Source organism: Oryx dammah, unplaced genomic scaffold (assembly GCF_014754425.2).
Source record: "Oryx dammah isolate SB20612 unplaced genomic scaffold, SCBI_Odam_1.1 HiC_scaffold_142, whole genome shotgun sequence".
NCBI lineage: Eukaryota > Metazoa > Chordata > Mammalia > Artiodactyla > Bovidae > Oryx > Oryx dammah.
In genome coordinates this window covers 1-13,952 of record NW_024070318.1, presented here as the reverse complement: position 1 = coordinate 13,952, position 13,952 = coordinate 1, and the positions used below count along the sequence as shown (strand labels likewise).

At 37.5% G+C, this 13,952-nt stretch overlaps 1 protein-coding gene across 1 annotated transcript; it reads right to left on the bottom strand.

The window, feature by feature from the left end:
• Positions 1–8,235: 8,235 nt before the first annotated feature.
• Positions 8,236–9,186, bottom strand: LOC120859186 (putative olfactory receptor 2W6). Its single transcript, XM_040235380.1, has one exon. The coding sequence runs from the start codon at positions 9,184–9,186 to the stop codon at positions 8,236–8,238; it is 951 nt and encodes a 316-aa protein (XP_040091314.1).
• Between the last annotated feature and the right edge of the window lie 4,766 nt (positions 9,187–13,952).

Below are 13,952 nucleotides of genomic sequence, written 5' to 3'. Positions count from 1 at the left end.
GTACAGAAAAAGTAAGATATCTCAGTTTTTATATTGATCACATGTTGAAATAATATTTTAGATATATCAATTAATTAAACATGATTAAAATCTCAGCTATTCATTTTAATCTTTATAAAAATGACTGCAAGAAAACTTAAAATACTTATGTGACTTGCATTTATTGCTTATGTGGTATTTTTGTTGGATATGTGGAATCAGAACAAATCACTAACGTTTTCTTTCAAAGCATTGTTTAAAGAAAGAGTTGAGGCAATTTGTTTTATAAGAAATGGGTCCCCAACCTCCAAGATCTAATGCCTGATGATCTGAGGTGGAGCTGATGTAATAATAATAGAAATAAAGTTCAGAATAAATATAATGCACTTGCATCATTGCAATCCCCTCTTCCCACCCCCAAGTCCATGGAAAAATCGTGTCTTTTATGAAACCTATCCCTGGGGCCAAAAAGTTTGGGAACAACTATTATAGAATCATCCTACATTCTGAATGATCCCTTTCAGAAGCAGCTTTATAGTATGTGGAGAAGGCAATGGCAACCCACTCCAGTACTCTTGCCTGGAAAATCCCATGGACGGAGGAGCCTGGTAGGCTGCAGTCCATGGGATCGCGAAGAGTCGGACACTTACTGAGCGACTTCCCTTTCACTTTTCACTTTCATGCATTGGAGAAGGAAACGGCAACCCACTCCAGTGTTCTTGCCTGGAGAATCCCAGGGACAGGGGAGCCTGGTGGGCTGCTGTCTATCGGGTCGCAGAGTCGGACACAACTGAAGTGACTTAGTAGCAGCAGCAGCAACTGTCCCTGTAGAAAGAATCTCCTACAGTTCTATCACTTGCTTTACACTGACTTTCTTGCTGTTTGGCAAACAAATGAGCCATATCTTTTGCAATTCCCGGGAATTCTCTTTCCTATATTTTTTGCAAGACTGACTCCCTTACTTCATTTGGGTCTCTGCTCACATATCACATACTCAGAACTTCCTGACCATCCTTTTTAAATAGCACTTTTCATGATTGTTTCCCCTTACCCTGCTTTGCCTTTCTTTTTAAAATTTCACCTTTATTGAAGTATAAAATTGTAGGATATTTAGTGTACATTGTGATTTGATATGTGTATGCATTATGAAGGGATATAACCCTCTTCCCCACCCATCTAGTTAATTAATACACCATCACCTCACATATTTATTCTTCTTTTAGGGGGAATGAGAACATTTAAGTTCTACTCTCTTAATAAGTTTCAACTATAAAATACAATGTTATCGACTACAGTGGCCAGGTTTTTCCATTAGATCTTCAGACCTTATTTTTCTTATAGTTGAAGTTTGTAACCATTTCCCTCCCTTCTTTTTGGTCATACCATATGGCTTGTGGGATCTTATTTCCAAAACCAGAGATTGAACTCAGGTCTATGACAGTGAAAGCACCGAACCTAGCCACTGGACTGGCAAAGAATTCCCCTTGTAACCTTTTATAAGTCTATTTCTCCATTCCCTAGCCCCTGTCGACCATTTTTCTTTTAAATTCCACATATAAGTGATATCATGAAGTATTTTTCTCTGGCACATTTCACTGAAGGTCCATCCATATTCTCACAAATAATAGGATGTCATTCTTTCTCATGGCTGAGTAATATTCCATTATATATTCTACATCATATATACCATATCTTCTTTATCTATTCATCTGTCAATTGGCACTTAGGTTGTTTCCATATTGTGGTTATTGTGAATAACACTGCAATGAAAATGGGAGTGCAGATATAATTTTGAGTTCTGTTTTCTTTCCTTTGGATATATACCCAGAAGTGGGATTGCTGGATCATATGTTACTTCTATTTTTAATGTTTGAGGTACTCTTATACTTTTATTTTTATTTATTTATTTATTTTACTTTACAATTCTGTATTGGTTTTGCCATACATTGACATGAATCCACCACGGGTGTACATGCGTTCCCAAACATGAACCCCCCTCCCACGCCCCTCCCCACAACATCTCTCTGGGTCATCCCCGTGTACCAGCCCCAAGCATGCTGTATCCTGCATTGGACATAGACTGGCGATTCAATTCTTACATGATATTATACATGTTTCAATGCCATTCTCCCAAATCATCTCACCCTTTTCCTCTCCCTCTGAGTCCAAAAGTCCGCTATACACATCTGTGTCTTTTTTGCTGTCTTGCATACAGGGTCATCATTGCCATCTTTCTAAATTCCATATATATGTGTTAGTATACTGTATTGGTGTTTTTCTTTCTGGCTTACTTCACTCTAAAATAATGGTTTATACCAGTTTACATTGCTACTAGTAGTGTACAGGGTTCTTTTTTTTCTATATCCTTACCATCACATGTTATTTGTGTTGGCTTTTTAATAATAGCCATTCTGACAGGTATGAGGTGATATTTCATTGTGGTTTTAATTTGCATTCTCCTAATGACTAGTGATGTTGGGCATCTTTTCATGTACCTTTGGCAACTTCTATATATTCTTTGGAAAAATATCTATTCAGGTACTCAGTCTATTTTAAAATTGGATATTTTTTTTTTTTTTGCAATTGAGTGTATGAGTTCCTTATATATTTTATATATTTACTTCTTAGTAGATATATATTTTACAGATTTTCTCCTATTTCATAGGTTGTCTTTGCATTTTTTTTTTTTTTTTGCTGTGCTTTTGGTGTCATATCCAAAAAACCATTCATTTCCCCATATGTTTTCTTCTAGGAGTTTTATGGTCAGGTCATGAAATTTCAGTCTTCAATCCATCTTTGAGTCAATGATTGTGAGAGGTGTAATACTTTGAATTGAGTATTGTGAGAGGTCTAGTTTCATTTGTTTGCATGTGGCTATCCAGTTGTCCCAGCATCATTTATTTGAAGAGACTGTGCTTTGGTCATTGCACGGTTTTGGCTCCTTTACTGTAAATGAATTATCTGTATATGTATGAGTTTATTTCTAGGCGTTCTATTCTTGTTCCATTGACCTATGTGTCTGTTTTTAATTCCAGTACCATCCAGTTTTGATTACTATGGCTTTGTAGTATAGTTTAATATCAGGAAGTGTTGTGCCTCCTAGTTTGTTCTTTCAAGATTGGTTTGGCTATTTAGGTTCTTTTATGGTTCCACACCAATGTTGGATTGTTTCTTCTATTTCTGTGAAAAATGCCATTGGAATTTTGATAGGGATTGTATTGAATCTGTAGATTACCTTCGGTGGTAGTATGGGTATTTTAACAATATTAGTTCTTATGATCTATCCTTGAGAATATTCGTGGGTATTTGAGAAGAATATGTGTTCTGCTGTTCTCGGATGGAATGTTTTGTAAATATTAAGTCCATCTGGTTTAGTGTATACTTTAAGTCCAGTTTACCCAGAGAGAGTTAAGAGTGAGGTTTGAGGTACTCCTAGATATTTTTTTCTTTTTGCTAATGGATTAAAAAAGACTAAGTCCATCCCCATCAATTGCTTCTGATACTCTTCTCATATGAGATTCCTAATGGTTTATATAAAAGGAATAATAGTCAAATAGAACTAATTACAATAGTTAATATTTATTGAGAACTTTAATTACAGACTATACTAATTACAGACTATACTAACAGTGTGAAATATTTTTCTTAATCCTCTGTGTGGCAATGAATAGAACTACTCAGAAGTGATCCTGAGATCTCTCTCTAGGTTGCCTAGGAAAGGAGCTAGCTGAAACTGGGGTTTCCCCCTCTTCCTGGAGGGAAGGGGTGCATTCAAACTCAGTTTTCCATTGGACCAGTGCCTTATACTCCCTAACACGATAGGCTCCAACTTTCCAGGTATCCATGGTCTTCAGGTGCCAGGCAGCTGGCCTTCCTCAAACAGTTGGCATCTAAACCCAGACTGCCTGGCAACCAAGTAGTCTTGATGTCTCACTAAGAAGTAGAATTCAAGTTTACCTTTAGAGAAGATAGAGCAGTTGTGTCAGGACTAGAACAGCTTGACCCTGGCACTGATTCACCTCTCCCTGAGATTATGAGAGAGTGGAAGTACTTTGCCTCTTGTTCCTGACTGTTGGTTTCCTGTGTTTCCCCAATAAATCTTGTTCTTTGGTTCTCACTGTGTGATTTTGCTGTATTTATCCTATTGCCTGTTGCACCACATTCTTGCAGCAAATTTGTGATTTAGAGATGCTGGGGATATTGAGAGGATGTGGGTAGAGTTTGCCATCTTCTCGGGAAAGAGTGTGATTAATTATAAAAGTGTGTGTGTGTGTGTTTGTGTGTGTGTGTGTGTGTGTGTGTGTGTGTGTGTGGAGAGCTAGTTGTAGGTTGGAGGATTGGTTGATGAAAGAAAAATTGCCCGACCCAATGAAGATCGGGATCCCAAATGAAGAAGAGAACAAAGTGATCCGGGCCTCAAGAGCCTCATGCCCATGCAAATTCGGCCAGAGTTAATGGGGTTCAGGTCCTCTGATGAGATGGGTGAATTTCAAACTGGAAAATCTGGAAACAAAAATCTGCCACTAAGGGAGACTGAAGGCCGGGTTCACTGGTACAGAATTGTTATGAAAAAGCAAAGGAGAGAGTCAGTTTCCTTATAAGAACCGCTGTGACCTTCTTAGCTCTCATTAGAATGTCAGTGCTTATATCTTGAAGGACCTTTTTTCATAGCACCACCTTGTGGCAGTAAGCCGAAATGGCAGTAGTGAACTTAGATACCAGTCCTTTCCTGGTCGGGTATGCAAGCTCATTTTTGGAATTTCAGGTTTGGAGATCATTCTGGGGGAAAGGCAGAGCAAAATGGAGACAACGTTCTGTTAATATTGCAATTGGGGGCTGATGAATAAATTGCAAAATAATGACAATAAAGAGAAGCAATGGGCCATATTTAAATTCATGAAATATTTCTTACCAGCAGGACAGCAAGGATGGAAACTGTTCTTTGATATTTTCGTTGGCGCACAAGAACTTAAAACCTATCATTTTCATGTGGCTACTGTGAATGTGCACTTAAAATATGAGATAAACATATGTTAAAGTTATGTTATTCTTTGATGTTATTTCCTTTGATGATACTACTGTATCTTAAAAAAATTATAAATTCTCTTGAATCCTCAACTCCAAAGAAAAATCTATATTTTTGCAGACTAGTGGTAATAATTAATGTCTTCTTCAAGAAGTAGCTGTTGTTTCTGACATATGTCAAATAGCTAATATTCTTTCTCACAAAGGAATTGTTTTTCCTAACAAAGGTTTGCCTTTGTTTAACAGAACTGAAAGCACAGGTGAGAAATAGCCTGATGTCAGTTTTCCCCAAATATTTGATACTTCAGGCAGATGGTGGATTCGTTTGCACTTGAAATGACATAGCAGCGGCACTATAGATGTGAAGGCTCTTTCATTTACAGAGATGATTTTCAATCTGTGCAATGATCAACTTGTAGAGAAGTTTAATTTATTCTCCAGCATAGAGACCCCCAGATTTTGCATATATTTACCAGTAAAATAAAGTAAAAATGAGATTAAACATATGATTACTAAGTTTTTGTTTTGTCAAGTAAGAGCATCAAAACCTTCCCCCCAAATTACTATCTACTACTGCGAGTTGGTGATGGACAGGGAAGCTTGATGAGCAGCAGTCCATGAGGTCACAAAGGGTCGGACACGACTGAGTGACTAAACTGAAGTGACCACTATAATTCAAGAAAAGAAAGAACATTATAAAGTGAAAGTACAAGCAGATAGTGTTAAATAAGGAATGCTGCTACTGCTGCTGCTAAGTCGCTTCAGTTGTGTCCGACTCTGTGCGACCACATAGACAGCAGCCCACCAGGCTCCCCCATTGTTGGGATTCTCCAGGCAAGAACACTGGAGTGGGTTGCCATTTCCTTCTCCAATGCACGAAAGTGAAAAGTGAAAGTGAAGTCGCTCAGTCGTGCCCGACTGTTCGCGACCCCATGGACTGCAGCCTACCAGGCTCCTCCGTCCATGGGATTTTCCAGGCAAGAGTACTGGAGTGGGGTGCCATCGCCTTCTCCCAAAACATTGGTTAAGATCATGAAAATCCAATTTCACACGTGGCATTAGAGAAGTGGAATGCTATAAAAATAACCCTCATCACACCGCTGGGGACGCGGAGGCTTTTATACCGGTGCTAACTGACAAGTGATGCTGGCTCTAAAGGAACAGCTCAACACACAGTTCTTGGATTAGAATTTCCCCAGGTTATTTCTGGCCTGGAGAAAGATAGCTTCATAACACCTCCCACCCACCCCCCAAATCTGGAAAAGTTACAGATGATAACCTTTAACACCAAAAAAAAAAAAAAATTGATAACCAATACAAAAAAAACAGAGTTCATGAAGTCCAATAAAGAAACCAAATTCTGCAAGTGGAATAAATCTTTCCTAGATTCAAACAAATGCTACAATATCAGACGTCGAATTTCTCAACTCACAGAATTAAGAGTCCTTAAGCTGTTGACTTTGTCCTGTGTGACTCTCCTATTGAGAAAAAAATTTCCCCTAGAATTTGCAAAAATGACTGAGACACACCTGTAGTGTGTGACATATTCTCAAATCTTTCATGAGGCGAAAGTCACTTTTTACAACTGAAAATGAAAAAGGTGCTACAGAAAGAAATGAAAGTTTAAAACTGCATAAAAGCAAAGACTGGCTGGAATTGGTAACGTATTGAATAAAGACAGTAACAATAACCCACGCTAGAACTAACTCCTCCGCAGTGACCCATCTGCTATCCATGCTGGGAGGAGACATGACCGGAGCCCGGCACAGTGGAAAGCAGCCTTGGCTGTGAGGCTGCAGCTCTGCTCCTTCCTGGTGCTCTGTGCACAGGGTGGTGCCACCTACTAAAGGCAGTCAGGGAGACGGGGGAGCCTCTCTCATCAGCCTGCTGTTCACTTAACTCAGCTCTGGACTCCAGCGTGTATCTGTGCATAATTTTATGAAATATTTAAATGCCATTCACTAGATTAAAATAAAAGAAAACTCTGGACCAAGTATATTGTGAACTTAAAAAGTTATGAGGAGGGTCACCAATTACATTAACAACACTTTCTTTAAAAAATAGAATCACTTTCTTTTGATATCAACCACAGTGGTGAGACGTGTTTTTCTTTCCAGGTGGCCCGTGATGGCACACAGCTCTACTTGACAAATCCTGCCACCTCCAAGTCCCGGGGTGCTGACCTGCACCAGCACCTTGGGGCAGCATTACCTCCCAACAGTGTGGAGAAGAGCACATGTCACCACTGGGCGATGAGAGAGCAGACAGAGACTCTTGGCTTCTCAACACCAGACACGGTCGGAGAGCTTTCCTTGTTCTATTAGAAAAGTTCATGAGGAAGCTGTGAATAGGATCAGTCCAGAGAAGTAAAACTCTTATTTTCACTGTCCAAACATCAGTCAATATACTGGGAGAGCCAGCGGAAGCCCTTGCCGTATCCTTGCCTCTTGAGCACACTGTACATAAACACTTCCATGGGGTGGGCATAGCCTTTTTTAATGACTTCAGTATAAATGGTCAACTTGTAGTTGTTGTTTATTCGCTAAGTTGTGTCTGACTGTTTGTGACCACATGGACTGTAGCCCACCAGACTTTCTGTCCATGGGATTTCCGAGGCAAGAATACTGGAGTGGGTTGCCATTTCCTTCTCCACAGGATCTTCCCGACCCAGGGATCCAACTTGTGTCTCCTGCATTGGCAGGTGGATTCTTTATCACTGAGCCACCAGGGAAGCCCAGCGTAGTAGCCCTCTGCTCTGTTAAAACTTGAGGCAGAAGGTGGAATGGGTGTTGGTGAGCTGTTAGTCTTCACCACAAAATCTCCTCTGGCAAAATCAGGTGAATGAAAGAGTGTTATTTCTAATATAAGTGATATGTCTGGGAAGAAAAAAAAATCAGTACAATCTTATCTATAATAGATGCTTATGAATAATATTTCCTCAATCTTTTGTACATTGCTATACTTACCACATTGCATAATTATTTATTTATCTGTAGTCCCTGATTAATCTTGAAGCTTTTAAATGTATGAATTACATTTTATTTATGTATATTTATTTGTCTCCTTATCATTTATCCCTACTTCCTATTTATTTACAGAGTCAGTACCTAGTACAATTCTTGGTACATGGTAAACACCCAAGAAGTGCTCTTTGAATAAAAGTATTGATTGATCTTCTGTTGGGAAAGGTCAATATTATTTCTTTAACTCTCTACACTCTGATTTTTCCATTTAATTCATGGCTTCACCGGCCATTTTTTTAATCCACAATATTCTCTTTATTGCACTCTTTACATCTTTGTTTCTTAAAGTGTATATCAGAGGGTTAAGGCTGGGTGTGACAATTGTGTAAAAGAGAGTAAGGAACTTCCCCTCATCTTGCGAGGCACTAGTATGTGGCTTCATGTACATATAAATGATTGTTCCATAAAACAGAGATACTACTGTGAGATGGGAACCACATGTATTAAGGATCTTTTGCCACCTTGCTGCTGACTTGATTCTCATGACAGCTTGAGTGATGACTCCATATGAGATGAGAATTAGTGACAGAGGTACCAGAAGAAATACCACTCCAAGAGCAAAGACAACAACTTCGATTACATTTGAATAGACACAAGCCATCTTGATCAATGCTGGCATCTCACAGAAAAAGTTATCCACCTCCCGGTGCCCACATCTTGGCAACTTCAAAGTCAAAGAGCAAAGAATTAAGGCACTGCCAAGACCACCTAACCAGGCAGTCAACACCATCTTCTGGCAAAGCTCCGGGTGCATTATTACTGTGTAGTGAAGGGGTTGACAGACAGCAGCATAGCGGTCATAGGCCATCATAGCCAAGAGAAGGCATTCTGTGGCTCCCAAGTCAAGGGCAAAGAAGAATTGGAGCACACAGCCTCCATATGTAATAGACTTTTTTGGACCCCATAGATTTACCAGCATCTGGGGGATAATGCTAGTTGTGTAACAGAGGTCCACAAAAGACAAATTGGATAAGAAGAAATACATGGGCGTATGGAGCTGGGTGTCTAGGTAAGATACGAGAATGATAGTTGTGTTTCCTACCAGGGTTATAATATAGAAGATGAAGACAATCACAGAGATGATGTGTTCCAATTGGGGCCGATCAGAAAAGCCCAGAAGGATGAAGTCTGTTCTGGAACTTCGATTGCTGGTTCCCATTGCTCCTTTTGAAAAACTAGGAAGCTATACCATGGTAAGAAAACATAGTGTCAGCCTTAGGTAGAACTAAAACCCTCTGAAGTTTGTCATGAATATCCAAAGGTCACTTATTTGCATGCTTTCTCCCATTTTGGAACACCTCTTAACATACCTGCTGTGTTCATTTCCCCAAATGTCTACATATTTAATCATATCAAGTGTAGTTTTATTTTATTTTATTTTTGCCATGCCACGTGGCTCCCAGGATCTCAGTTCCTTAACCAAGGATAGAGCCTGGGACCCCAACAGTTAAAATGTGGATCTTAACCACTGGGCCGCCAGAGAATTCCCCAGAATGCTTCTAAAAATAATTTTTGACCACTGAGTCACACAAGTATTTTTCTTACAAAGCTGTTGAGCTTAAGGTAAAAGTTAAATGACATTATCCTGGGGTAAGCTCCACCATTTGCTAACAATTACTTTCCATATTCACTTCCAAATGTCTATATCTCAGCCTTTATAATCATAATAATTATCATCACAACCAGCATCCTCCTCCACTTTTTCCTGCTTTTCAACATTACACTGTTGTTCTTGTATTAATTTTGATGTTCTTTACTATCTTGCCCTTTTTTTGTGCAATGTGCTTTTGGTACCAGGAAAAAAAAAAACCTTTTTTATTAACCTTTATCTACGTGTACAGATGCTATAGATTTCTTTGAACACCTTTATGAATCTTATTACACCATCTTAGCAGTCTTATTGATTTGTTGCAGAGTTAAAAGTTGAACTAATTCCAGAAGGCTTTGGTCCCCACATACACATGGTAGCAATCTGCGTTAGCTCCTATTTACCTGTCCCTTCAGCAAAATTAACAAGGCAGTTAATTGAAACAAGAAGTTTATTAAACAATGAATGAGTTGTTTTTCCCCATGGAATTTACTAATTACATGAGTTTATCCTCTGGTTGCTTTGGGACTCTATAGGTAAAACTATCACCTAATTTCAACTCTAAAAGAATACAGATAAGGGATACAATTATATCAGTCTTACTTTGTCTGGATACGGTATCATATCATTAAACAGATGGAATGTTTAATTACTGAGTTAGTTTATGAATTTTTTAATGTATATAATCTCTAACTGTGAACTTCAGACCTAAATGTATACTTGGCATTTATAGTGTCTTTGTGGCCAAGGAATGATTACCTATTTGTTACAGTTATAGTAAGATAAGGTAAAGATAAATTACCTACAGTATATCATTTTTATAAGCATTTTAATTAGAACATCATATATTATAATCATGATGAAAGAACTGTTATTATTAAGTAGTATGAAATAGAGGTGTAGTTTTTCTCAATATAAAATGGAGATTTAATTTAATTATGAGTGTCCAGTTTCTACGCAGTAGATGTCAGACTAAGTTAAGCAGATTGCTTAAGAGCACAAGTTCTTGACTCACAGTGCTTGGGATCAAATTCCAGCTTCATCACTCAGAAGCAATGTGTCCTTGTCTGTCTATTAGGTTCTCTATGTGTTATGCGAAGGGATATTGTGAAGGTTAATATTTGTGAAGACACTTGGAAGTGAATCCTTCTGTGAAAGGATTTTCCAATGAAAGTCAGAAAGCCTTCGTTCACATTTAATTCTAAAAATGAAAAGCTATATTCACCTACCCCCAAATCACTGTTACTCTATTTATCCCTCATTTCCTTTGTTTTTCATGGTGGTGATTCACCATGTGGTCTACAACTAAACTGGAATGCTTAAATTTTTTTTTGGCATGATTTTTTAGGTGCACAATCATACTTATGTACACAAAATTACTTTCAAATACAGTGTACAGATTTAACAAATAAGGTTCAGAAGGAGGAGAGGACTTGGTTTCCAAAATGACTTGATTACAGAATGCACTTGACTTTTTTTGACCACTTCAGGTTGGGATAGTGTTGGGAATTAAAAGGCCACGGAAGTTTAGAGTTGAAATGAACCTTGGGCACCATGAATCCAGCCTTCTGTCCTGAAGAGGAAATCCTTCCACAGGAAGATTCACTTCCACTCCTATTTTCATAAATTCAGTAACAGGAAAGTCATTTGCCCATGAAGCAGCCTCTTTCCTTTAATCAGTGTCTCTTACTTACTTCTTATGTTGAGTTCAAAGGTGCCTATTGTAACATCCAGGCACAGGCTCTTTTTCTTTTTTCTGAAAATAAATACAGAATAAGTCAATTTGACATGGCTTTATAAAGGTAGTTTTATAAAATAAAACATATATAGAAAGAAAAATAAAAGCTTGGTGAGCTAAGGTGAATATTTTTGTAACTGACACCCAGGTCAAGAAACAGAATGCTGCCAGCCACCCTGGGAGCTTCTCTTTGTGCCTCATTCCAATCATAACACTTCTCTGTCCTTGAAAGTATCCAGTATCTTGATGTTTATAGTAACCACCTCCTTGTATTTTACTAGTGTAATTACTCAAATGTGCATCTGTAGACACTATTGTTTAATTGGATTCATTAAGAATTTTTATATGTCTTTTAAGTCTCTTTTAATATTAGAATCTACTGTTAAATATACACTTACATTTATGTTCCCAGACCAAGTGCATAGGTCACTGAACGATCTTTAATTACTATGCTCTTCTGGTTGCAGTCCATTGGATGCACCATGGTTTATCAAATGCCTCAGAACAGTGAGTTTAGAAGTAAACACAGTGCACCAGGTGTGCTACACTGTTGAAGAGAATAGTGACAGTCTATGATTTACACGTGCTTTCTAAAATGTAGCCAGTTTTAGCAGGTGGAAAACATTACAGTCTTAATTTAAGCTTTGATTTATATAAGGCCCCTTGTTCAAAGTGCTGTCAAGACAGGAGTTATACTTTATGCAATTTAATCTTTTGAACCCAAATATAAGACTTTATTTTATGCTTTTTAATATTTAGGTTTAAGCCTTGAAGTCTCAAAATTTAGATATCATTTTAAATTTAAAAGTCAATATGATATAAAAAAGAGAACATGAGTTGAAGAAATAGATGTTAAAAAGAAGCATGTTATATTTTAATTAAAACTCACTTTCATTTTTCATAGTATGTACCTTAGTTTCTAATAATGTAGCATAACTTTACATTTTACTTTCTTCAGTGAAATCTAAGACAAATGAACCAGATATATTTAAACATAACTTGAGTGTACACAATGATATAGAGATAAAACTAGATACATAAAATTTCATAGTTGTCTAAAATTTTATAAAAAATAAAGAGATATTAAATGGATCTTTTATAACTGTAAAGTAAGATGTACATTGCTGTAACCATACAAAGCCAAAGCAGAAAAACACAATGTAAAAGTACCTAAGAGTCCGGGACTCTAGATTCAGACCATCAGTGATGGTATTAGAACACCCTTCAGCTACTTTCTCACTGTGTGAACTGAGGCAGCTAATTATTGTCTTTAAGCCTGAGTTTCCTCATCTGTAAAATAGTTATTCTAGAGCACCTGCTATTGGAGAAGGCAATGGCAACCCACTCCAAAGTTCTTGCCTGGAGAATCCCAGGGACGGGGGAGCCTGGAGGGCTGCTGTCTATGGGGTCACACAGAGTTGGACACGACTGAAGCGACTTAGCAGCAGCAGCAGCAGCAGAGCACCTGCTTTATAGAATGGTTTGTGAGGATAATTAAATGATATATTTCATATAAACTATTTAGTAAGATGCTCAGCCGAGAGAGCATTTACTAAAATATTCACTAACTGCTCTTGTTGAAATTTAATATAATCTTCATTCCTGAGAGGGAATTAGTGTATTAGGGTTTATTTTTATCTTACATATCTGTCACATATTTGCTTTCATGTGAGATCACTGAGATCTAACATCTAACATCATGCTTTCACTGAGATCTAACATCTGTACTACCTAGGATCTGTTTTCTACTCCATGTCTTCTGTTGGAGATAGCAGTGCATACTTACCAGAAGAAAAACATATTAGAACATAATTATACTTTCATGAGGGTAGAATTCACAGTTGTCATGCTCTTAAGTAGTCCAGATATACTCCTGTGCACACTATGATGATCCTTCATTTCATTGATAATGCAGAAAAATTGTTTGGCGAGTCACTGAGTCTATGAAATATTGGAATAGCCACCAGTTTCTTATACTATTAATAACATGACAATCACATTCATGTTTAAATACAACAGCTGAACTGAGGTTAAATAGAGGTCTCCATCTAATGTAGATGTTGGAGAAAAACTAGATGCAGGACTGGTTGAAGAGTTGAAGAATTAGGTTTTGTTAAATGTATTTTTGATAGTATATTTGTAGTCTTTTAGTGTATACTTTTGTTAAATGCATTTGTAGATAGATTTTTGCCTAATTAAAGAGAGTGCTATGTTGGTCTGCATATACTATAAGAATCGTAATGATGTAGCAGGGAAATATTTGTGTGCAATTTTAAAGGCTACTATGTGCATGTGATTTAGACCTTGGGGACTGATGTCCCACAGAGGTGATTAACAAATCTTTGACTATGGTCAGAATCTGATCTAAACGACAATTTTATGAAAAGTTCCCTTAAGACTTTGGGGTCTATCCATTTTCTATTTAGATTTCTTCCATGGAAATTAATTTCAGAGGTAAATTTATATATTGTACTGAAGTTACTCTTGAATATTATAAATATAATGTAAACCAAATTTATTAAAATAACACATTTAATTGAAATTTGGTTTATTCAAGAGGTAAGATATCAAGTTGGAGAAATACAGGCAATTATCTAGA